The sequence below is a fragment of the Myotis nattereri genome, assembly GCF_964212035.1.
Source record: "Myotis nattereri genome assembly, chromosome: 8".
NCBI lineage: Eukaryota > Metazoa > Chordata > Mammalia > Chiroptera > Vespertilionidae > Myotis > Myotis nattereri.
Window position 1 is genome coordinate 89,878,520 of NC_138083.1, and position 27,213 is coordinate 89,905,732.

The following is a 27,213-nucleotide window of genomic DNA, read 5'->3' on the forward strand; positions in this document are numbered from 1 at the left end:
CATGACACAAGCAAAGGCGACAGAGACAAGAACTGGGACTCTTGACTCCAAGTGCTTAATCTCCTAAGAGTGCATTGCATTTTAAAGCGATGCATGCCTTTTTTTGGCGCTGCGAAAGCAGAAGTTCAAAAATTGTTGGGGAATTTTCCTACTGAGTATGTGAAGATTTTTTGAAAAGCCTTAATATTCACTACCACTTGAAGAGTATTTGAGAATTAAGAGTGGCAGCATCTTCACTTTGGGGGTATGAACTAGAAAATTCAACTGTAATTCTGATCCCTTTATGAGCGTAGCAAGTAGGTGCCCAATTACACCAATACCGAGACTTGCAATGCCGTTACGGATAATTTGGTCCAAATATCTCTATGGGGCCAGCATGCTACTCCAGGTCACTCTGGTCATATCAGACGGGAACAGGGGTCTTCTGTGTAGATCATGTTACACGACCCTCGCAGCTCAGCGGCACCATGTAGGTGGCCATGGCCACTGGCCATGGGACAGATCACTCTTTCTGTCATGACCATGTTCTGCATGAGAAGCGGATCCAAGGCCGCGGTGGGAGGCTGCGCGAGGGAGCCAGACGCCGAGTAAGTCTCTGTTACCAAATAGCTGCCCTGCTGCAGGGGGTCGGGGATGCAAATGGCCGGCTGGAGGACAGAGCCGGAAGCAGACCAAGAGCAAGCTCCTTGACCGCCCGACGCGGTCTGGCCCCCAGACAGCTCCGAGTGCTGGATCTCTACAGAGTGGCCACAGGCGCCCGTCCCGGCACCGCTGCCGTGGATGGGCAGCTGAGACTGTTGGCCTTGGCCATCGAGCCCCAGGCTGATCTCTGCGAGTTGTTTAAATTTCGGGCCCAGCGAGTCCAAGAAGCTCTCATCCAGGTCATCGGCAATGAAGCTGCAGCAGCCCAGGGAGCCCACGGGGGAGTTGGGGGCCCCCAGGCCTTCGTTGTCGTAGATCAGCAAGCAGTCATTTGCTTCCTGGCCATCGGCTTCCTCTGCGCAGGCGAATGCTTTCTAAAGGCGGAGAAAAGTAGGCACATGAATTTAAAAAGAGACTCAGCAGAAGAATGTAGTACCATCCCTCCACTCAAGGCCTGATCATGCATGCGTGACTTCAGTAATCTGTGGACATAGAGTCTTCGTACCAACAATCTTAGCAGAAATTATCTGGGGCCTGGAGAGTAGTGTAGTTGACTTTCCCTCAGAATTGAGCCTGGCCGAGGCTCAGGCGTTAATTCTTGGCTTTGAAGGCACTTACATGGATGTAGGCCTGAAAAACAAATGTGTATGAAGCCTGGAGGTTACTCCCTGGGCCAAGTGTGAGGGCCCTGTGTGTACTTGTGCCCATGCATGTCTTTGTGTTTGGGGGAGGGGACAAGACATCCCACCGTCATCCTCTACACAGCTCCCACCCAGACTGCGGCCTTGGCCTAGACTCTGCAGCCCTCGTGGGAGCCTGCCCTTTAACTAGGACCCACACCACCTCAGACTATCCCAAGAATCCTCTTCCCAAACAAGCCTTCCCTGCCAGGCTAGCCTCAAGCACAGTGCCAGCCTACATTAGCTCATCTGAGTGCAAGATCCTGCACTTGCCAGTCTGAAACCAAAACTGTATGTGAGATCTGTTCTAATCACACACCAACCAGGAGGCAAACAACCTGCTCCCAGAGTCCTCTCTGTTCTGGTACCCTTGTCCCTTTATGGTTCTGTGCTCATTGGATCTGTGACCACATCCCTTCTTCGCACTTTTATTTTTGGGTCATTGATGCAATGGTTCTTCAACTATTCTGGGCATGGACTGCTTTGAAAATGTGAAGAATACTATAACCTCTTCTCATAAAATATATGTACTTCTGTTCCGACATCCTTTATGGGATAGGAAATACGTAACAAACTGCTTCGCATTTCTAAAGGGGATGTTGCTGATCCCGAAATGCAAAAGAGTTTGCCGTCCGTTGCTATTCCAGTTGGAAGGATGAGGTGCCGCTTGCTATCTTCTCTCACTTTGTGTCTATTTGCCTATTTTTCCTTTTGACCAGGAGCCCAATTTTGACAGCCATCCTAGTTTATTTGTATCATTTAGGCAAAGAACCCCGATTTTTTGTTACATTTTAACAAGCTGTAAAGCAACTGCAAAACCGAAATATAGTCAAGTAGAAAAAGATCCCTAACGTCCATAACAGAGCCGTGAAGTTTTTCACCGAATTACCTGGGAAAAGTAGGACTCCAGGAAGTTCATGCTTATTACTCCTTCACCGCATTCCCTGTGGGTCCCGCCAGTGGAATGCCTTGTTCGCATGGTTCCCGACTGGCCTGCAGAGCAGAAGCCAAGCCCGGCGGTGGCTCCGTACCCCGCGGCTGCCCCAGATCCCGCGGCTGCTCCAGATCCCGCGGCTGCTCCAACGTTGGTGGTCAGTTCCATGCCCGAAGCGCCTTCCACCGCCGTTCCTCTGGCACAGGCATTCACACAAACATCTAAACACAGGGGAGGAAGTTCTCTAACGTCTCCTGCTGGGGTTCTTTAAAACCCTGGTCTTTGATATCCAGGAGCAGTCATTAAGTAAAGCAAATCGGTGGGAGAAAACATGATACTACGTCTAGTGGTGATAAGAACACCCACAGTCTGCTATGTGAGAGTAACGAGGGGGGTAGGGCATAACAGGGGATACTGGCAGGTGAACGCGCTCTGAAGACATGCTAATTGAAAAATATACAAAGGAAATGGCTTCCCAGTGACAGCAGCCAGCAACGGAAAAGTAAAAACAGAATATTCAGCACACCGCTGTGGAAAGCTTCTGATGCAATGCTTGTTTGTTTTCAGGGGAAAAAGTGTAATGAAGCTGCCATATTGGCTCAGTCTGAAACCCAAAGAGGAGACATACTTATGTGATCATGCAAATTAGCTGGTGCTAATTTGGTGTCCTGCTGCCTAAGGAAAATGTATGAACTGTGACTATTCTGCCTGTTACCTTTACATTCTACTGTCGTAGAAAGTTCTTTTTTTCTAGAGAATTCTGAATATAGCTTTGCTATGTAATTATATTGGGGGAGCAGGTGAGGATTGGGGTCGCTTTTAAAGGTAGACAGTTGCAGTTTTGAGGATATCTCATGAAGATTTTATATCTATTGCTAAGTATAGAATTAAGAAAAATTCTACTATTGGGCATTAAGGTCTCTAGTTCCTCTAGTTTACGCCTTAGTTGTGGCATTGAGATACTATGAATAAGAGAGTCTTTGCTAAACTAAAGGAATAATTTCACCTGTATGACAACATAAGTGATCTTGTCCCATTATGGTTGAAATAAGAATTGGTAACTGGACTCAAATCTGGATACTGTTAGTTCGGTGGAAGGAAGAAGGTCAATAAGATTGAGGATGTGCACATATGAGATTTTAAGTGCAAATATTACCAATGTTCTGGGCATATATCCTAAGAATCCCAAAACACCAATCAGAAAGAATATATGCACCCAAATGTTCACATACCATTATTTAGATTAGCCAAGATCTGGAAACAGCCCAAGTGCCCATCAGAAGATGAGTAGATAAAAAAGCTATGGCACTATACACAAAGGAATACTACGCAGCAGCAAAAAAGAAGGATCTCTTACCCTTTGCAATAGAATGTATGAACCTAGAGAGTACTGTGCTAAGCAAAAGAAGTCAGTCAGAGAAAGACAAGTATCACATGGTCTCACTCAGATGCGGAATCTAAAGAACAAAATAAACTGATGAACAAGATAGAACCAGAGGCATGGGTAAATGGAACAGACTGACAGATCTCAGAGGGAAGGAGGGTGGAGATGACAGGAAGAGATCAACCAATGAATATATATGCATATATGCATACCTCATGGACACAGACAATAGTGTGGTGAAGGCTTAGGGGGATGGGGGCAGGGTGGAAGGAGGCAGAGGGGAACAGTGGGGAAAATGTGTAATAGTCAACAACAACAAAAACAATAGTCAAAGTTGGGTGGTAGTACAGTGTTTGTTATATTTTTCTGTATGTGTGAAATCTTTTCTATTTAAAAAATCATAATTGACTGTGTGAGAGCTATAGTTCAGTTCATTAAAGTTTGAGAAAAGTAACAAGTCTTCATAAATTAAAAACAGTGGCATCAGTGGGCAAATGAACTTTACTGAAGCCAGATTTAGGTCATGAAATTGACTAATATCCTAAAAATAAACCATTTCATTAAAACTCTATTTTAGCCCTAACTGGTTTGGCTCAGTGGATAGAGCGTCGGCCTGCGGACTCAAGGGTCCTAGGTTTGATTCCGGTCAAGGGCATGGACCTTGGCTGCAGGCACATCCCTAATAGGGGGCGTGCAGAAGGCAGCTGATCAATGTTTCTCTCTCATCGATGTTTCTATCTCTCTATCCCTCTCCCTTCCTCTCTGTAAAAAATCAATAAAATATATTTCAAAACAAAACAAAAAACCCCTCTATTTTAATGGTATCACCTCCTAGCATATACACAAATATGCAAATTATTAAGAAAAGAATTTAGAACACTTCTTGTTTTTCAGCATTTCTTATTTAACCCACTGTGACTTTCAGAAATAAATTTGATGTTCACATACCAGAATTTTCCATGAAATCAGCTCCATTGGAGGTTATAAGTGGCACACAAATATTTGTGATTTCCTGCAAACCATGTTAAAAAAAATACATTAAAGACACACACACAGATTTTGTGGCCCTTTGCAAATGGTGACATTACAAGAAACCCAAATGCTTGCAGGAATAACCACTTTTAGGATTTGAGGTCTGAAGAATTAAGATCTTAAAAGGCTCCGTTCATTTCAGCACTGACTCCCAAGGGTCCTTGAGGGCCAGGGAGCCCCTTATTTTTATACCCCAAACCCCCTTTCCTATCTGAATATAAACAGAACTTCCCTCTATATAACTGAGATAAATGTTTGACACACGGGATCCTCACCTTGTCTTCAGGTTGGGCCCCTTCGATCCCCCATTGGTGAATTGTTCCTTCTGAGCCCTCAGGAACTGGGATGAATCCAGTGGTTGCTCCCCCAATGGGACCCTTCCCACAGTCACAGGTCAGCAGCAGAAGGGGGGCCACTAGCATAAAGGAAGGCAAAGTAGTAAGACATTTCAATCTCTCGGAAATGAGTTAACATGACGCTTGTCAGAAATGTTACAAAGAAAAGTAAATATTTTTAATATTTATGGAAAATCTAATAGAATGCACAGTTTGTTTCTGTGAAATAACATTTGGTAAATTAAACATACCAAAATTTCATATGATCATGAAACTGAAGGAGACAGAGTGGTCATTCTTGTGATATGTGTATTGTTGTCTTAAACGGGTCCTGCTTGATGGCTGATGAATGTGGTGGTTCAGTTCCTCCATCCTTGTTCGTAATTTATTCTTATTATGATGGCGTTTATTTGTACATGTTGAGGCTGTGTTTATGGTGTCAAGTGAATGCACACTGGATGGACAGGATTTTAGGTGGGCGTGATGTTTTAGTGGTCTGGTCTCCTCTGCGCTCTTAGGAAACAGCAATTAAACCAGCAAACTGCACTTCCTTATGCTTTAAAAATACCTTGTAAATTAACATTTAAGTGCATGGGTTTAGTGGATTTTAACTCTAAAAGTCTATGGTCTTTTTAATGAATTAGGGAAGTAAGTGTGAATTTTTTAAGGCTTTCTCTTATTTATACAAGAATTTACCAGAAGTTCTTTTAAATTAAAAATATTTGATTCACAAGATTTTGATTTAAATGCAACTTTTTAGAAACCCGTCTATTGAATAAAGTGCATTTTACTCCTATTAAAAAATAACACATGTGTGTAGTTTTCCTAAATGTGTTCAATGACCCTGATCATATGAAGTGAAGAAGCTATAAAGGGTGTGCATTGAGACGCTCAGATGTTTGGAGAAGGGCTGGATTAAGCAGTGCTGTCTCCGAGCCTGTGATAAGTTACTGTATACTGTAAAACACACAGCCCATGATTTCCTCAATTTATTTGTCCAAGGCTCTCTGTTTATTTCAGAACCTCATGAGACTTGGATGTGGCGAAAACATTTTAGGAAGTGTCTCCCTCATGGATAAAGTCATTGTTTTGATCATGAGCATTGTTTTCCCCATCTTGATTCTCTCATGCTGTTTTCCAAATGTCTGGCATTTATTACTTGCTTATGCCTTATGCTAATGTCTGCCATTTATGACTGTAGATTACGACTCACATATATGACCTGCTTGGCTGGGTATGAATATAGATTATTGGCAAGTGACACGTTAACTGTAAACACGGCAGATTCTTCCTGGGAATGCCATTTCCCCCGGCTTTGCCTATGAAAGTTAGGGAACATGTCTGCTGCATCGCAGACAGGCATCGCCCGAGCTGGGCGAAGGCCTCTGCAGTGCTCCCCCCGGGGAGAAACAGGAGGAAGCATGGGGATACTCACGCAGCAACAGCAAGAGGCCAAGCAGGATCAGGCCGATGGCGTTGGGCCCCAGCCTCCCAGATGTCTGGTCTCCATACCTGGGCCCGGGCTGGGGGTCTATACAGGTGTCCCTGTTGTCACACTGACACACCTCCACAGCCAGGTTGTCTGGAGTGTCACACTGCCTGTCTTGTCTGTCTGCAATCACGAGGGAGATGGGGTACCTCCCGGGGGACAGCTGCTGCTGGGCGGTCAGCAGTGCAGAGGTGGCTGTAGAGGAATAATCATGCAAATCAACAGTGGGACAGGTGCCTTTTCTCTAAAACTGCTGCTTTTGGTTAACAGAACCAGAGTTCCGTAGGCGTCACTGTCGCAAGCAGTGAGGCTAATGGTAGGGTGAGATGTGAGCAGTTACGAGGCTACAGGGATTCGGCTGGGTAAATCGGGCTGCACATCCTCCTGATCCCAGAGGGTCCCCCATGAAGACCCAGTCCTACCCTGAATGTCCCCACAAAGAAGAGGGGCGCTGGCATCATTTAAGTCCCAGGTCCCTCTCCTGGAGCGCACCCGCTCCTGTGTGTCTGCCTATGCCAACTCCTTGGTTCTTGGTGGCCCTCTTGAGACAGGCGGGAAGCCAGGACAGTGGGGCAGGGACACGGAGACCGTAGCTGAACAATCTGGTGGAGCCATTTACAGCCGTACAGAAGGCCGCCTCCTTGGAGACAACCTCTAGGCCTCAGCTGTATTTCAGCTCCAGGCCCAGACAAGCAGCAGCGCCAGGTGGGCGACCCTAGGACCTGCTGCGATGACTGACTAACCCCTGCCCTGACACTGACCAATCGGTGGAGACCACGACCCTGAACCTAGAAAACGGATTAATATTCTGCTGAAACCCTCCCCTGAGACCTTTCCTAAGATTCCTGCCTGCAAGAAAGAGAGAAAGTCTCCAGACAAAGGACTCGGCGTGTGCTCTCCCTTTGGGGGAACGCCCCCTGTCCCACCATTCCCTTTCCCTCTTCTTCCTCCACAGGCACGCATCTCCTAAACCCTAAAGGACCCCATGAGGCTTGTAACCAGGGGAGCAGTGGGCAGCAGCAGCTCGTCCCAGGCTAACCCCTAAACCTGTCCCCAGGGCTCCCTTTTCCCTGACTCCCCGAGAGCTAAGGCAGTGGTCGGCAAACTCATTAGTCAACAGAGCCAAATATCAACAGTACAACGATTGAAATTTCTTTTGAGAGCCAAATTTTTAAAACTTAAACTATAGAGGTAGGTACATTGTTATTAACTTAATTAGGGTCCTCCTAAGGCTTAGGAAGAGCCACACTCAAGGGGCCGAAGAGCCGCATGTGGCTCGCGAGCCGCAGTTTGCCGACCACGGAGCCAGGGCAGCCCAGCCCAGGATCTCCTGTCGCTTCTTCTAAGCTAGTCCCTTCTTGTTTTCTGACTCCAGCTTGAGCAAGTGTTCCCCCACAGTCATCTGAGCTCCTGTTGTGAAGTTTTTCCTGCAGGAGGTCAAGAACCCACACATTACCAGCTGCCGGGGCAGACCCACCAAGGGCCAGGTCCCCTTTCCTGTAACACCGTGGCTGCATCTCTCCTGCCTACATCCACGTGTTTGTGTCTGACTTACCGAGACTGAATGTCTGCTTTGGCTGATGCTACCTCAGCTGCTCCTGTCAGTTCTGATCCCGTGAGCCTGGTGCTGGTTGTATGGGATTCCCTGTGGTGAAGGCCATTGTCTGTCTGACTCAGAGCATTGACTGCTCTCCATTCTCCATTGCTACATCGTTCCTTTCTAAGTGGGCTCCAGCAGCAGCTCTCAGTGGCTGCAGGTCTGTGCTGCGTCCATCAGTCCTTATTTATTTATTTAACATTCAATATTATTTTGTTTTAGTTTCAGCTGTACAGCCTAGTGTTGAATCTGTCTTGACTCCGTCATGCCCTCTGCCATTACCCCTGGTCCACCCAGTCCAACCTCACCCAGGCAGGTGTATCTAGTGCCAGGCCCTGTCTGTCTCATGTTTCTTTTGCAGCCTTTTCACTGGCCGTGTGTCTGGTAAACCCATTTAGAACTACATGCTTCATTTGGAGCTAAAACCTTACCCCAGGGTCAGTAAGGCCCCAGGAAAGAAGGCCATGGAGAGCAAGATCCCTTTGGGGACCTAGCGATGACTGACACCTAGGACTGGGCCCCACGGCGCACATGGATAACCGGGAGCAAGGTTGTTTCAGGAAGGAGTTAGAGAAAAGTGAGTTCATTTATAAGGGACTGAGATGGCCTGATGGTCACTATGAAATTTGGAAAGGGAGGAGATTCTTATTAAGTCTCTTAGCTGTTTCTCTGAGACTCCTGGCAAAGACAGGAAATGTAAACTTAACGTGGAAAAGGTCAGAAGAAAAGGAAGGATGGATTCGCGCATTGCCATTGGCTAATGGGTTTACAGGTTTCCATTCACCCCATGCTCGGGATCCCTGACTTGCAGCTCTTCTAAGGAGCTCTTCCTATGAGCCCTGAGCAGGCCAGCCCTCCAGTGCGTCCTGCCTGCCCACAGCCTGCTCAGAAAGAAACCTTTATGTATTCAGAAACTTAAACAGCTCTGCAATACAATAGGTGCCTGACTCATCTTATTTTGGTGTGCTCTGGAGGTAGAAATAACATATACGAATAACAAATTGGAGTGCACATGAAAAACAGAAAATATTAAACAGTGCTAACACGATCTCACAGCGTTTCTTTCCTCTGCTAAAGAGAAGAAATTCCCGAGGCAAGGGCTCCATCTTCATCGCATTGAATGTTCTTCAATTGCTCCTGGAAAGAACTTGCTCCCAGGAGCACCCTCATCCTCCGGGCATTTGCCTTGGTGGTGCACCTGCACTGCTACTCACCGTTAATGGTCGTGATCCGCCACACATTTGGCAGTTTTACATTTTCATCCTCCAGTGAAAACGTGTAGGGGCCAGTGTATCTATCACTGTCCTGCGCTCTCGCGGAGACAACCACGGAAGGTGATGAGCTGCAGATCATTTCCGTTGCCAGGACAGTTGTTGGACAATTTTCATTAAAACCAGGCACTTCAACATAGACGGTGCCTGTAGATGTCTTGCCCGTGTTTTCTGTAAGAATGGCATGTTAGAGGTAAAAAGCTACACAGAACAGGCAGGCTAGAAGAGTCAATATGGGGAGAGAGGGGACATATGCAATACTTTCAACAATAAAGATGAAAAAATATAAACAGCCCTGACTGGTTTGGCTCAGTGGATAGAGCATCGGCCTGTGGACTGAAGGGTCCCAGGTTCGATTCTAGTCAAGGGCATGTACCTTGGTTGCGGGCACATCCCCTGTAGGAGGTGTGCAGGTGGCAGCTGATCGATGTTTCTCTCTCATCGATGTTTCTAACTTTCTATCCCTCTCCCTTCCTCTCTGTAAAAAATCAATAAAATATATTTTAAAAAATATAAACAAACAAAAATGAACCTTTTAAGTGTTTCCTGCATGCAGCCAAGTTAGTGTGACTTCTCATGAGAGATTATATTTGTTATTCTTACAAGTAAAAATGACCTACAATCTCCACATTTTGTAAAAAGAAAATTTAACTTGGCTGGCATCTGATTCTGTAGCATTGGCTATTAATTTAATATACTTGGGACCAAGACCTGTAAGGTGATGAATTGACTGACTGCTAATGAAATCAACAGAAAAATAATAGTTTTCTTAAGTGTATCCTACTCCATGATCGCAGCACTGTGCGAAAGATTTTTACTTCTAAAGCTTGGGCCAAAGTATTTGGAATAATAAATGATTTATTTTTGTTACCTAAGATATAAAAGATTATTGAAAAAAATTTAAATATGTTGACAATCAAAAACATTAAATGAAATCTAGCAGTGGCAGGATTGAATCTTTCTGTATTTTTTCCCTTCATGCTTTTTTTTTAAAAATATATTTTATTGATTTTTTACAGAGAGAAAGGGAGAGAGATAGAGTTAGAAACATCGATGAGAGAGAAACATCGATCAGCTGCCTCCTGCACATCTCCTACTGGGGATGTGCCCGCAACCCAGGTACATGCCCTTGACCGGAATCGAACCTGGGACCTTTCAGTCCGCAGGCCAACGCTCTATCCACTGAGCCAAACCGGTTTCGGCCCCTTCATGCTTTTTGCTGTTTTCTCAGATGATGTGAATTTTGGTGTTTATTCTTTTGTTTTAACTTTATGTTTGCTTATTGCCTTGAGTATAAGCTAATTTTATACTTGTGGACACACACATACAGGTTAATGAATAGTATTTTTAAAACATTCCAGAAGATTTTATTGTTTAATGACATAAGCACATGAGGTCTTCATAAGGAACTCATTGTATGAGTAACTCACGAAGGCACCTCCCACTGGAGCTGAGCTTCCCTTGTAGGCATTCAGCATCAATCTTTATCCATCCTTCTCAAACCCAGAAACTCTGGTGGGTCTAAAAATCCCTGTCCCAACCACAAGCAACCACAGGACGGAACACAGAATTCACTGGTGCTACAAAGGCCACTGAGATGTTGGAATGCTAGCCTTCCAGCTTCAGCTGCCTCGGACTTGAGACCCAAGGCCCTACAATCATTGATCTAGTGTTGAAGGGAATTTGTTCAAGAATCATAATCATCTATTCATAACTAAATGCAATTGGGGGAACATTTCTCTAAATACGATTGAAATATTTTTCTTACCATCGATGGCTAGAACCTCTGCTATGATTGTCCTGTTATATATGAAAGTAGAATCCCGAACCATGTTTCTGGCAAATTTGATTTGAGCCGTTTTTGAGTCAATAATTAGAAAACCACCATCATTCCGTCCGAGGGCATATCTGTTTTATAATAGAAAAAGGTAATAGTTTTCTTTCAAATATGGAATGTTACCTACTTAATGACAATGACCCATTTATATTTAATGTATTTATATTGAGTATAAGACATTGAAATATGCTTTTCTGAAAAACAGCAGAGAATTAACTAATTAGCATGGAAAAACAGTATTTTATAACCCTAAAGGTGTGTTCATCTGGTTTTTTCTAATTTATGCTTGGTGCAGTAACCTGTGTTCTTACTCTTTACACTACAGTAACTGTTTTTGCACGTGCTCTTAGATTTTAGGTGTATGTGTCTTTGTAGATACTGTTCCGTCTTATTGCACCACAGCCTTCTGGTGAACTTCTGCTTTTCAAGACTCAATTGAAAGTTTCCATGAACCATTGTCCTGACCTCTGTAGGCAGGCTGAAGCATTTTTCTTTTAGTTTCCACTTTAACTTATGCTTATGTTATCTTTGCTCATAATACAATATCATCTAATGATTCCACTACTTACCTCTTCTCCAGTTAGCAGCTCATTGAGTTGGCCACCTTTGTATATCTTTGTATTCTTGCCATATAATAGTTTGGGTGTTATTTATTTATTTTAACTCAGCTCATTGAGTTGGCCACCTTAGTATAACTTTCTATTCTTGCCATATAATAGTTTTGGTGTTATTTATTTATTTTAACACTGGGGATGGAGCCTGAAACCAGGGCATGTGCCCTGAGTGGGAATTGAACCATGACCTCGTGGTTCATAGGTTGACGCTCAACCACTGAGCCACACTGGTTGGGTGTAATAATTTATAGATTAATACTAAGTCAAGTAATAATACAGTGTTATTGAAGTAATCATACCTGACATTTGAAGCAGGTTTGCCAGTGTCTTCATCAATGGCTGCATACGTTCCGAGGATGTAATTGATCAACTTTTTCCTACTTATGCCTTTCTGAACAGTAAACGTCTTGGAAGCAGGGCGGAATGCAATTCCTTCTCGCACATTTATAACTTGAACCTTGACTTGGGTTGACTGGACTCGATATTGAGAGATTACAGATTGGTGAAATGCAGCTTTGTTTTTGACGGCGATACTAAATTGTGCATTTTGTAGTTGTTCATAATCTAGAGGCTGGAGTAAAAATAAAATGAGAAGAAAAGAAGTGTCAAAGAAATACGGTTTGGCAAACCCACAAGAGGACAAGAGAACTCTATCTTATATGCGATGAATGGATCCTTCTATTTCTATAAATAGAAACAGATCTAGCAAAATAGTTTCAGAGAGCATTGTAATGTTGAGACAGAGGAACCTTTGGAATTCTTAACTCATGTAACCTCAGTGCAGTGATACTCACAAAGCAGGGTACTAGCAAACGTCATTTTAGGCAACGTGGTGCAGAGGAAAGAACCCACACGTGTTATGGCAGCCTGGTTTGAATCCCGGTTCTGCTACTTACAATCCGTGCGACTCAGGGAACAGTATTTCATATCTCTGATCCTCAACTTCCCACTTCTGAAAAAAAAATCCCACCCTAGCTGGATTGGCTCAGTGGAAAGAGCATCTGCCTGCAGACCAAAGGGTCCTGGGTTCGATCCCAGTCAAGGGCATGTACCTTGGTTGTAGGCCCCTGGAGCCTTGGCCCTGATCGGAGACAACCAACCTGTGTGTCGATGTGTGTCTCTCACATCGATGTTTCTCTGTCTTTCCCTCTCTTTTCCACTCTCCCTAAAAATCAATGGAAAAATATCCTTGGGTGAGGATTAATAAAAACAAAACAAAACTAACAAAAACAAATCCCTCGCCTCGTCAGATTGTGAGGACTCAAACTGAGGCCCATAATACATGCCTCTGAATGGCAGCTCTGGTCACTCACGGAACAGTCACTGGATTCGTGTGCAATGATGTCTTCTCTGATTTTAAAAATTCGTAGGTGGCCAAGGCAAACTGTCTTTATAAACTTGGTTGGCAGACAGGCCTCCGTACAGCAGTGCGTGGGTGGCTTTTTATAGACCCATTTGCAGATGGTCTTGCATGAGAACGGTTTGACCCTCCTATGGAGCTGGCCCAGGCCAAGGCCTGAGGAACCCGAGGAGAGCCTTCATAGTAAATTTTTTGAGGGTGTTGAGATAAGGACATGCTCATTTCGGTTACATTTGTGTATTCATGGAAGTAATTATAGTAAGAGATCTGGATTTGAGTGTTAACTTTGCAATGACTGCCAAGCATGTTAAAGGGTTACTTTACTCACCCATTTCTCATCTTGCAGCTTTAGTTATACGTTCCTATTTTCTAGAAAAACTTGCCTCTTTTCCTCCTTGACTAGCTAATCCACTTAAAATAAACGGGCAGATTCAAAAGCCACAATTCCATGTGTGTGTTTGTATCTCTTCCTAACTTCAGTTGTAGAGGGAGAATGAGATTAAGTCAAGAAATGTGTTTTACTTTCTTGTGCTTAAATCAAGCATGTGTGTGTGTGTGTGTGTGTGTGTGTGTGTGTGTGTGTATTTGTGTTTACTACAGACAGTATGTTGTTTTGGAAGGAAGTAAATCAACATGTTAAAAAGGCTGTCTTTAGGTAATGGGGCTATATGTGTGTGTCTTTAAAATAATTCGACCTACTTTTATGTGTTTTCTAGAAGGAAGTGGTATGATTAATAAGTGCATAAAGTTTACTTGTAGAAATGATAGTTTTGGCTAATAGAGAATATGTTTGCCACCAAAGGGAAGTGAGACCTTACCTTAACCACCTTCAGGATGCCTTCGTTAGTCCTGGCGTCAGTTTGTATTTCAAACCAATTCCCTTCGTTGCCAGAGGTAAAGAAATACTCTGCCAGCCAATTATCTGTGAACTCTTCGTCCAAATCTATTACTTGAAATCGAAGTAACTCAGAACTCAGAGTGTTTTCCTCAATACGCGCTGAATACTAAGGGGGGAAGCAGAATTTAAGATTCAGTGTCCGGTTCTATCGAAGGGGATTATGTTTATTCTGAATGACATTAATCATGAATTCTCAGATTACGTATTGCCTCCTTGCCAGTTACTGAATTCTTACATTTTACAAAAGCTATTTTTTTTTTTAGAGAAAAGTGCGGAGAGCCTAAATAGAAGCCAGCGAGCAGACACATGCTGAATTAGGGTGGCATATAGGGTGATATATTATAAAAAAATATATAAAAATTATTCTTGAGGGAGTGAAGGGTGTACCTGAGATTCTTTGAACACTGGGAAGTTGTCATTGACGTCCTTCACTTTGATGCTGCTTTCACACTGGCTTGATAGTCCTTCTCCATCTCGGTCGGCGCCACTCACAATCAGACGGTAGCTGCTCACTTGCTACATTTGGAGTCAAGAAAGAAAATTAATGAACTCCAGTGCCAAGAATATGAGTGACAACTACTTGCTTCCTATGAGTAGGGAGGGAAAATATTCCAGCTCATGATTTATTGGAGCACGTGCACTGTGTGCTGTCCATCATCGAGGGTGTGTGTGGGGCTCTCGAAGTCTTTAAGAGGCCGGAACAGATTTTCTCTTTTGTGGGCTGCTTAGGGCAAGAAAGGACACTTAGAACAAAATGGGCAGTGATGATGGTGGGATGCTATGCGAGGGAAGCTCACAGAGTTTTTTTTTCCTGTTGGTCTATTCAGAAAATCATCTGCATAAAAGTTATATGGAATACGTTGGGTAGTGTATGGTGGTGGTGGTGTGGTGGTAGGATGATGGGGGAGAGAGAGGAAGGAGATTCTTTAGTGTTCTGGAAGCAGGGGTAACATTAAAAGAAGTCAGGAGAAAAAGTGTGCCATCAGAGATGGCTGTTTTCCAGATAGACATTTTGTGCTTCATCTGTGAAATACCCTTTCCCTCCATCATATGAGGAATTAATCGCAGTTGGTCCTTGTCCATGAATGGCAATGCCCTCTTTCACTGTAGCGCCCACTGGTGCACTCACACCTGTTTACTGAGGGTGTGATTGAGGTGCCAGGGCCCCCCACTCCCTGGAGTCACATTAGAAGGCAGACCGTTTCCCTAGATTGGCCCCGTTGAGTACTGGGAACCTCTTTTCCTCTCTCTTTTCATTCTCTGGCAAAACGGAATCACTTCTTTCTGGCTTTCTTAAATATAATCCTTTCCTTTAATGGCTCCGAAGTGCCTTGCTTTACCTCTCGGTCAAGAGAATTGGTCAAAGTGCGGACTTCCCCGCTGTGTCTGCTCATGAGGAACATGGAGATGCCCGCGGGCTCCTGGGAGACGATTTTGAAGGCGATTTTAGAGTTCAGATGGTTTGGTTCATCTGCGTCCGTGGCATTCAGTATCATCACCAGGGAGTCTAGGGAGGAGAAGTTCATTAAAGAATATGGAGCCGTTGGTGTTCTGTTCACACTACTGACTCAACACAATTTCAAATCAGTATTTGTTTTTTTAAGATCTTATACCTGTATGTATGCTAACAAAATATGACATGTCACTTGCTGTCTGTCTTTATCAGGTAGAACTGTACTGCCTTCCCTAAAGCCCTCCAGTTCCCCTTAGGCCTTGGCTGTGTGGGGTTGAGAGGCTTTTCTGTCTTCCCTTGGTGGATGGCTTTAAGATTCTCTTTTCCCCAAATTATTCCAGTGACGTGAGAGTGTCTCCTGCCTTATAATCTCAAAAAGCCCTGCTGGTGCATCCCGGCCACCTAAGGCCCCGCTTTAGCTTTGTGACTGCTGGGTGCCCATGTAACTTGTATGCACAGAATATGATACTATTGGCCTCCTAACAGAGCCGCACCTAGAAGTACAAAGGCAGTGAATTATTAGCTCAACTGCAAATATCAGAAAGAAGATTTAGGTTATCTCTATGAGGTTTTCTGGAAAACTGATGAAACTAAGAATAAATTAGCTTATAAAAATGATATGCTATCGTGATACTTGTATTTGAAAAAAAAAATCAGCAGTGGTAGGTACTGTAAAAAGACTTACTTGCAGGACTATTTTCTTCTATTTCACCCATGAATACACTTTGTGAAAACACTGGAGGGTTGTCATTGATGTCTAAAATTTTGACCGTTAATATAAGTGGTTTCTCTACCTCTTGTCCTAAGGCATTTAGTGCATGACATGTGATCTAGAAATAAAAGGGAAAATGTTAATTCTCACTCAACAAGCTTAATTTGTATACTAGGAGCTTGCCCTGGCATGGATAGAACTTTCATGCAGAGGAGAAAAATATTTCCCCAAAGAGTAGACAAAGGAAGAAAGGGTACCCGTCTGGGCAGACCCGTTGGGCCAGTTGCCCTTTCTCCGGACTGCTACTGACTCATGGCAGGGCGAAGCTCTTGGCAGGCGGCGTCTGGAGTTTGGCAGTCATGCCCCTCCTGGCATGTTCCTTCAGGGGCATGACCATGAGTGGAGGCTCTTTGTCAAGGGACTAATGTTGTTATTTGTTGGTAGACTGATTTATGCACTGATATCTCCTCTCAATTAACCAGTATGAGAGTATCATCCTCTAGCTACGATACATGAGGGGAAAAGGGCGCCCCATGTTGAAGACACTACTTACGTGGAAATTTGGGGTTTGCTCACGATCAACTATGGCTGTTATGTTAATATCTCCAGTATTTCTGTCAACAACAAAGATTCCCAAAGGGGGCTGATCAATTCCGATTCCAGTAATGCGGTAGGTAATTTTCTGTTTTGCATGGAAATCTGAACTAATCTGCAGCAAAAAATACCCAAAGTGTTAAATACTAATACAAAGTGTTAGTCAGTCTTTTTCCTTCCCCCCTTTTCTCCACTGCTATAGTCTTAAGTCATCCGTTCGTTTTATTCACCCTTTCTGACACTGTGCTGTTTATTTGTTACCTAAATATATACTAGAAATATGACATAAATTGTTGCTTCTGTTGACCGGTATGGACAAAAATGCATTAATCATTTTGGCTTTAGAACATTTGCTTAGATTGTGGCCATCATGGTGATGTTAAAAGATTGAGATAAAGTCAGAGAGGCTACTTCTGAATATTCCTTTCTTAACAGTTAACATTTTCAAAAGACATTTATTTTAGCTTAAATAGGGAGAGCTGGAGGAAAAAGGGAAAGGGATTACATAGTAAGTATTAAAATGTATTGCTTTTTATTATTCTAATTTTAAAGCTTTTTGTGTGAAAAAGTTCAAATATATATAAAATTAGAATAGTGTAATGAACCTGATATATTTTATCATCCAGCACCAACGATTAAGAATACATGGTCAATTCAGTGTTGGCTCCCAGCCATTTTAAAAATTGTCGTATCCACATATTTTTTTCTATTGGCTAGAATCTGGATCTAAATAAGGCTTACCCATTGAAATAGGTCCAAGTGTCTTTTAATTATTTTTTTATTAGTCTACAGACCATAGTTCCTTCATCTTTGTCTATCTCTATTATTATTATTGATTTCTTTTTGGTTGTAGATAGCAGGTTACTTGTTCTGTGGGTGGCCCAGTCTGCATTTTGCTAACTGGAACTGCCCTATTACTTTAATTTCCATCCAATCCATTTGTTCTGAAAACTCGCACTGCCCTGCTCAGGTGACTTACTTGGGCAATGGGGTTTCTTTTGGAGTTGTCTTCCTCTTCTCTGCAGGGTCTTGCAAATTTCACCCATTCACGTTTATGTCTCCTTCTGCCTTGCACCGCAGTCCCATTTTCTCCAGGCTGCCCTTTCGTCTTATGGGAAAAGGGGTTCCGTTTAGTATGCATGTGTGGGACATTTTCGCTTTGGGAATTGCTTATATAGACCATAGGTTGAGGAGCCCCCTATGTTTCAGGATATCTAAGGCTTTTGGATGTCTACGTTGCTCTATCTCAGACTTTGTCAAAGAAGAAACATTAAATAACTAAAAGAGTTACAAAGCTTTTTGCATTGTGATTTTTAAGGCAGCATTTAATCATATTTTGTATTTTCTCCATATATTCCACAATATCTTAACTATTCTGGGCACACAGGCCCTGTTTCATTAGAACCTGTTGATTTAACATAAGAAGAAACAATGTCTGAGATAAATTACATTAATAACACTTACACATTGCTGGTATTTAAGTATTATTGGATTAGTTGTTAGAATTTTCACAATTTAATTGTTAAATAATTTAAAACATTTAATATTTGTTTGCCTGAACACAATTTTAATTTTTTAATGGAACTATTATTTTAATTACAAAAAGCTTTTCATACTTTACCTCTATTCTCATTTCTCCATGAACCAATAGGACCACCTGTAGACATTTAAATAAAGTAAAATTAAAAATGAATTTTTCAAATGAGTACTAACTACTTAAGATAATAATCCCGATATTTACATTCTGCTGTTCATATTATAGTTTGTTTCTATTTTTTAAAAAAGTAGATTTCAATTCAAAGGATAAAATCTTCTCAGGAAAAAGAAAATGTTCTAAATATAAACAAATTCTCTTTACTCTGACTACAGAATTTTAAAGATATACAGAAAAATCTATTGGATTTTGAAAGTCTCTTTTTAACAGCCAGTTATAGTAACCAGACATTTCGAATCTGGCTGTTCTATAAATACTTCCCAGGAGATGTGGAAATTGTTGCTTTGACAAACAATGGCAATCATCATTGTGATAAACTCAAGTTCCCTGGGCGATTTTTTAAAAGCCATGACTTACGCAACTGACTGGTACTAAGGCAATTCTGTATTAGCTGCAGGGTAAGGCTTTTTTTTTAGTTGTTCATGAGTGGACATAAAGGAACTCGTCTGGGTTAGAGAATGGAACATTGAAGATGGGGTTAGGCTATTCTAAACACAAGAACTGCTTGCTGTGGCACACAGACCTGCTCATCTCTGCCCTACTCCATTTAAATATTGAGCTTAATTTTCTTACTCATCTGAAATAAATGACGATAAAACATGAAGGCAGGCAGGCTAGGGTCTTTACTTCTCAAGAGCACTCGGGACCTTCATCTCTGTCTTTTCCCGTCTTGTTTTCTGCCTAGAACGCATCCTTTTTCCCCTTTAACCCACTTCAATATTAGTCATCCTTTAAGATCAATTCAGATTCCAACAACATCCATGAAGCTGCTTTTACTGAGGTCTCCTTTTCTGGGCACGTGCAACCCTTGTTCTGAACTATGCAATTTAGTCAGGAATGGTTTGCCTGGATTTATTATTTCTTAATCGTTTTATGTACATTGTGGTGCTAACCCAAGAGAACTGTAAATTTGCCCGATCAGTGCTTCTACATTATTATTATTACTTGCAACCCTTACAATATATCTGTTCCTCCGTAGATGTTTCACAACTATTTGCTAATCCACTGATCATGTGCTCTGAAGGAAATCTGGTAGGGGAAAGATTGTGAAAAATAAATCAGAAGAAAAAAATGAAAGTAATAATAGTAGTTAGTATTTATTATGGTTTTGTGTCAGTTGCTATGCATAGAGCTTTATATTTATTATCCTAATATTTGGAGCAGCCGTCGCAGTGAGCTTCTGTTATTGTAATTTCTTTTTTTTGTGGATAAAGAAATGGAGACACGAGAGAGGGAGCACGTGGCTCTAGCTAACAGACCTCCTGGAGCCAGGATTTGAACCATAGCAGCCTGACTCCGAAGTGTGTATGCCACCACAACAGTGGATTCTAGCCAAAGAAGGCATAAATAGATAAATAAAAACCAGTAGTAGAGAGAAAGTTTTATGCTAGTCAATTTAGATCTTTTTCCTGGCAAAGACTGGGGGTTACTCCTGAAATGATATAGATTTATTACATTGTTTATTTGGGGGAGATTATCATAAAGAGATAAGTCCGAGTCTGAGCCAAAGCAGTAATTCTACCAGACATAGGATGCCAGGACCTTTCCATTCTAAATATTTCATTGAAATCTTTATTTCCAAGGGTGTGTGTTCAAATAGCCATGAACAGAGCCATTGCATATTGTGATAACAGGTCTCAACATGACGGTATAGCTTTGCTGCTCTTTACTGAACACTCTCAGGAGTTAGGTGGGAGAGCAGACCAGAGCAATGTGGAAACTGCACTGCCCCTGACCCAGGGAGGAAGGCCAGGCACGCTCCCCGTCACAGGGAAACGGGGAAGAGTCATCCAGAAAAGATGCGTCATGTTCGCACTAGCCCCACAGAGAGCGGTTCTTCCAAGAGCCACCGAAGTACAGTTCTGTTTTCTTGGGACAGCACAGGAAGGACAACGCTAAACTATGGAGAATGAACATGGTCGACAGCTGTGTCTTATTCAGTCTTTTCGCAGAATGACAGTCCTTAGAGAAGTTACTAAGGCTAAGCCTTTACTCTTGCTCATCTCCTCTTACACTCAAGAATGTTTCCTAATTCTAGGGTGTATTATGAAATGTGATTATTTTTGCCCTTCTAGGAATAAGGGGTAGCTAATAAGAAACACTTCTAAATTTTGAAAATGCTCATTAGACATTTGGAAATATAATTGTAGCCTTACATTATTTAGAATTGTGTTTTTAAAAACTTAATTATTTTAGTTAATACATCTCTGTGGCTACTTGATTATTTGAGTGAATTTGCTAATCTAATTATTTCCAACATTTAATAAATATTTCAGTAGTTTCCTGACAATATAAACCAACGAAGTTGTCTCTTTTGGTGACCTGGACTGGACATATCAGTGTGGAGAAAGCCCTTCTTGTCTCGCGAGTTCAATCGGGGTTGGGGAGGGATGCGGGAGGTTGACCAGCTGGGGAGAGACCATGGGAGGGCTCCAGGACATGTCTGGCCCATCTCGCTCAGTCCCGATTGGCCGGACCCCAGTAGCAAGTTAACCTACTGGTCGGAGCGTCTGCCCCCTGGTGGTCAGTGCACATCATAGTAAGTGGTTGAGCTGCTTTAGCATATCATTAGCATATTACGCTTTGATTGGTTGAATGGCCGACCAGACAACTGGACACTTAGCATATTAGGCTTTTATTATATAGGATCATAAAGTTTTGTACTGTATATGGTAGATACACAATAAATACATTTTGAGGATATTTTCATAACAACTGCTACTTTACTTGTTTGGCTATCATTTTATTTGGAGTTACTTCAAGCTTTCCTGTGGGAGTGATAGACAGTTGGACTATGCATTAGATTCATGGAGCTGCTCCCAGCTGACCTGGGGTATAGCAACCCTTCTCATCTCTAGAATGGGTTTAAGAAAGGGCCTCATCCACTCCCCTCTGGGAAATTTGAAGATGAATTAGGTAATTCAAAGAAATCATTTCAATTTTTAAACATGTTTTGTATTTAATTATTTGTGGGGAAAAAGTCATTATATATATGTTGGTGATCTCATTTCTATAATTGGTCATATGCAGTGATTATTAATGTGTCAGGCCATAGAGGTCATCAGTAATGTTTGATGAATAAATTACATATGTATAATTCAGAAGACATGAGTGATTTATCTTTCATCATCTCCTATCTATCTATCCTTTTTAAAATTGAAATTTAACCCCCCCTTAAAAGTTCTAATAAACTTTGTATTCATCAAGTCAAATTTCTTACTTGAACAAAAATGGCGTATTTATTTCCTTGGAAATTCTTACTTAATTTCAGACGATTAAATTTCAGTAACTGAGTTTTAGAGTACATTCAATTAATTTAGAAAGTTAAACCTTGTATTGTGATAGAGATGCTAATTAAAACAAATACCATGGATATTCTCAGATGCTCATTTTAAATGCTGCATAAGTTGCAGTCAAGTATAGTAATAAAAAGATTGGACCCTGGATCCTGAATCCCTGAGTTAAGTCCCAGTCTCAATGGACCAGTTGTATGACTTGGAAACATTACTTAATTTTTCAGTTTCCTCATCTGTAAAATAGGGACAACATTTCTACTTACTTTGTAGGTTTCTTGTGAGGATTCAATGAATTCATAGGCGTAAAGCACATAGATGAGCCCTAGACCACTAGGACTTACGTGTTTAATACATGTTAATAACTTCTGTCCCCAAACTTAAAAAAAAAAGGTATAAGAGAGCCCCTTGGACATGAAGTGAGTGCCCTCTGATTGTGACTGTCCACACCAAGGCACATAGAACTTTCCCTTTTCTGAGCATTGGAAAGCGACAAGAACCAGTTCTCCTTCGTCCAGTTGTGTAGCTCGTTCCTTGCCCAACTCCAGGGGGACTGTTGACACTGGAGTTGAGGCGAATGCACCTCCTGGAACTGTGCCCGGCACAGCCTGGCCAGCTGCACATGCGAGACAGCTGGGCACCTTAGACAAATTCAGTTATTCACACTGTTCTTAGAGCTAATCACCAGGTACCTGCACATAGGGTGTCCCCCCAAAGGGTATACACACACTTCCAATAATTATGAAGGCAGTGTTTAGTAAAATGCACTTCATTTTCAAAGTTGAGCTGTCAGCTGGTAAAGTGCATACATTCCTGGGGACACCCTGAACTTCTCTTGTGATGAACTTCGCACAGCAAGCCCTCACCTGGCCATCAGGGTGACTCCTGACTGGCGAGGAAGAGCGAGAGGCTGGAGGTGAGGAGCAGCCTGCTGGGAACTGAGTGTTCGGTTCCAAAGGAAAGCAGTTTCAGGGGTTAGGTAAGCGGGGGTGGTGACTGACAGAAGTAATTGCATCTCTCCCGCCTTCCGCTCAAGTCGGGCGTGGTTGCCAGGATTGCCTGGCGAGGTTATTCTGATTTTGGCTCTTAACCGGAAGAGAGGACCAGGGGGCAACTAATTTTCATACGCCTATTAGCATTGGAAATCAGATTGTTTCATCAGTCACGAGAAGAAGAGATCCCTCAAAGATTTTCCTTCCGTTAAAGATTTGGACCATTTAGCCTACAATTTTTTCCTAAAATTGTACTCTTTGGATATTCTGTAGAAGAAGGTGATTGGAGGTCATTTCTCTGTATTTGGACCGCATTCTCTCAGAACTTGATATTTAAAGGACTTCTATCGCTTTTTTCCAGTCCTACCTCTACTAACTTTAAACACTGTGTTCTGGAGATATTTGCATTTCAGACATCTCTATTAGTTTTGAGATGCGTAAACTTTTACATAATATAGAAACATAAAATTAAAACACTCATTGTCCAGATGGTAACAGGAGTGTTATGTTTTGTGGACTATCAAACACTGAGCAATGTGCACCTTGAAGACAAACGTTTTCAAAAAGTTAAATCTCTGAAGAAAAGCATTTTTCAATCATAAAGCCTTTCCCCAAAATGCATATTTTGTATTGTGCAAAACGGATCAAACAAGCACAGGAAACTGCTAAATAGTAAGGCAGAATATTAAGGCAGGCGTTATCAAGAGTCATCTTAATTACTGAAGGTATTGCAGCTGGTAGGCATGCGCGTCTTAGAAAGTGCTGGCATTTTCCGAGCACTTGCTTGCGCTGTTTACTCTCACTCTGGCCATTGTGGGGTAGGCAGGGGCGGAAACGAGGGCTGGAGTGAGTCAGCAGAACCGGCGTAGACACAGGGCTGTGACTTTGCTGTCCTGTCTCGCCTCTCTAGGCAGCCCTGGTGTGGTCATAGGACGGCGGAATTAGCGCAGAACCTCAAACATGTTTTCCGACTTTCAGACCCACCCTTCCACAACAAAAGATGTGCGTCCCCACTAGACAATGCTTGGAAAAACATCGCTTTTTCCCATCACCACACTGTTTCGAAACTGGGTGGTGCCCCACTTCTGAAAGGATTCCATTAGCTTTCACAGAACATACTTTTCAATATGACCCTCATCTGCTTCTCCAACTCATGTCCAGGCTCCCCAGTGCAAACTGTCATTCCGGCCAAACCAGTGTGTCCATTGTCCCCAGGCACATGCCATATTGCGTCTGCCTTTGCTCATGTTGGTTTGACAGGGAAGAGCCCCTCCCTTGGTCCACCTGTGAAACCTTACCTGGTCCCTGGGGCCTCATTTGCCTGCCTCACTCCTGACTGACACTGCCTTCCACTAATAGCATCAGTTACCAGCATTGTCCAGGGAGAGTGTAATGAGAACCCCACGAATAATTTCAAATGTCCTAATAGTTTTATATTAAAAAGGATTTAAAAAGGTAAAATTAATTTTAACATACGTCTTATCTAAAATATCCAAAATACTACCACATCAATATGTAAGCAATGTAAACATTATTAATGACATGTTTTCCATTCCTTTTTTAATACTAAATCCTTAAAATATGATGCATATTTTACACCTTACATCTCAATTTGACCAATTTCATTTCAAGTGATTAGTAGCCGCATGTGGCAGGGGTGGGCAAACTTTTTGACTCGAGGGCCACAATGGGTTCTTAAACTGGACCAGAGGGCCAGAACAAAAGCATGGATGGAGTGTTTGTGTGAACTAATATAAATTCAAAGTAAACATCATTACATAAAAGGGTACGGTCTTTTTTTTCAATAGTTTTATTCATTTCAAACGGGTGGGATCCGGCCCGCGGGCCATAGTTTGCCCATGGCTGGGCTAGAGGCTACCATTTGGACAGAGCAGTTCTAGACCACTCAGCTTAACAATTATGTATAAAGTTATATTGCTGTTTAAATAACTTGTGTGTGGAGGTGTGTAACATTTTCTTGAGGGGAGAGAAATGTTTTAACATTTCATAGTGCATTTTAGAGGCCATGTGTGTGTGTATGTGTGCATGTGTGTGTGTGTGTATGTGTGTGTGTGTGAAGTTATAGTTTAGAGAGGCCTTATTCAGTTATTCATTTATCCATCTTTCAAACAATTGAGTGTCCACTGTAAGACAGATATGGGTAGACATTGGAGATAAAAAAATGAATGAAACAGCCCTTAGTATGAGGATCTCACAGTAACTCAAGGAACAGAGGGATCATGGAGGATATGCCTCAAAGCAGGAAAGAGCTCTCTAAGCTTGTGGGGGTCCAATTCTGTGTCCTTATGACAAACACTATTCTGACTCACGCTCCTCTTATCTCCTAGCTTCCCGAGTTGGTCACCCATTCCCAAGTGGGTTATTAGGCCACCTGTGGTTTAGTCTAGAAATGACCATCTGAAAGGTGGGAAGTCATACAACTGTCACATCTATAATAATAAAAGTGTAATATGCTAATTAGACCCAACAAACTACCTTCTGGACGTCATTCTGGATGTCCTTCTGGACAAAGCCTCGGCAGAGGGGGCCAAGGCAGAGACAGTTAGGGGTGATCAGGCAGGCAGGCAGAGGAGTTAAAGGTGATCAGATAGGCAGGCAGAGTGGTTAGGGGTGATCAGGCAGGCAGGCGAGTGGTTAGAGGTGATCAGGCAGGCGAGCGGTTAGGAGCCAGTGGTCCCAGATTGCGAGAAGGATGTCCAACTGCCGATACCTGTGGGATCGGGCCTAAACCAGCAGTTGGACATCCCCTGAGGGGTCCCAGATTGCGAGAGAGTGCAGGCTGGGCTGAGGGACACCCCACCCCCCACATGAATTTCGTGCACCGGGTCTCTAGTTTCTCTATAATATTCTTAGGTCAAATAAATACATTAGATAACCAAAACAATTATAGTTCACCCTTGAATAGCATGGGAATTCTTTTTCATAAATACTGTAAATGTATTTTCTCTTCCTTATGATTTTCTTAATTTTCTTTTCTCTAGTTTACCTTATTATAAAAGAAGTATGGTGTATTATATATATATATATATATATATATATATATGTATGAAGTAAGTGTTAATTGACTGTTTATGTTATTGGTAGGGGGGGGAGTCAAAAGTTATTCTAAGATTTTTTACTGCATTGGGGTCATTGACCCCCTAATCCATTACCATGTTGTTCAAGGGTCAACTGTAGCTACTTTGTCATAATAGAAACGACTCTAACAAAAATATGCCAGTTTTCTAGAGCAGCCTCATGAGAGCGAAGGCTGGGAATCTCCCTGGCTCATAAGGCAGCTGTTCTAATTCTGGACACATTTACAGTTTAGAAAGTTCCTCCTTGAGATCTATCTCCCTGTCACTTCTTAAAGTCCAATGATCTCAATGTTACAGACGAAGAGGCAACCACAACTGATGGCCGGACTAGCCCAGTTTATTATCGATAAGGTGGGGAATTAGCATTAAGAATGTTTAAAAATGTTCACGTGTGGTATATTTCACTATTTTGCTATCTTCATGGGACTGAGAATATTGTGACTTTTTCTTCACTAGAATAGCGCCGTTAGGAACAAGCTGGTCTGTGTCATCCAGGCCAGTGCTTTGCTCTGCAGATTCCACTTCTCTTTTAGTCAGAAAGAGTCCCACCCAGCAGTGTCACTCTCTGGGAGGGTCTGATAAAATGTCCATGTGTTTTCCACCAAAGGCTGGATGTGTTCTGCACAGAATGACTAAGCAAACACTCTGTGTTCTTAATAACCCTCTCAGCTGCTCTCCAGTCAAACGCTGCTTTGATTTTAATTCAACGGTCCTTGGCTATTGCAGAAACATGTCAGGTAGCAAGACCGGGCATGAGTGATTCAGAGCCATACGCTCAACAGATACGTAACCTTGGGAAACAGACCTGCTTCTCTTTAAAGTGTTTTAGCTTGTGCATCAAAAAGACGAATAAAAACATGACTGAAGAAAGTGACGGTGTTGTGGAAAATACATCTGAGATCAGGGTTATTTGATTCATTAACTAAAGAAATGCTAAATGGCGACTTTCAGATTCATTTCTCCCTCATTTAGTTTTCTATGTAAAATATATGAAAAGAAAAACAACCCCACAGCAAAAGGGAGAAATGAGTAATCATTACAATTGCATATTAAAATGTTATTTCAACTGCACTCTTTTAGATTTTATAAGAGGGATTTGCAGTTTCATTTTAAACTGTTTCCACTGTGCCTTCTTAGACTTTGTAATAGGGATTCAGCAATCAAATATGATACTCCCTTAGAGGAGAGAAAGAAACACGGAAAGCTACGATTATTGGAAGGAAAAGGAGGACTTACCATGAAAATGGCGAGAGTCCCCGTGGTTCTGAGGAGGAGCCAAGCCAT

General features: G+C 42.3%; 1 protein-coding gene across 1 annotated transcript; it reads right to left on the reverse strand.

Annotated features, from left to right (window-relative positions):
* Positions 1 to 398: 398 nt before the first annotated feature.
* Positions 399 to 27,213, reverse strand: DSG3 (desmoglein 3; the record flags this gene model as incomplete). Its single annotated transcript, XM_081097977.1, has 16 exons — positions 399 to 1,016; positions 2,212 to 2,477; positions 4,589 to 4,652; positions 4,948 to 5,087; positions 6,443 to 6,691; positions 9,308 to 9,535; positions 11,133 to 11,272; positions 12,115 to 12,386; positions 13,994 to 14,179; positions 14,461 to 14,589; positions 15,414 to 15,580; positions 16,212 to 16,356; positions 16,792 to 16,947; positions 17,812 to 17,940; positions 18,454 to 18,489; positions 27,166 to 27,213. The coding sequence occupies 16 exons, from the start codon at positions 27,211 to 27,213 to the stop codon at positions 399 to 401; spliced, it is 2,973 nt and encodes a 990-aa protein (XP_080954103.1).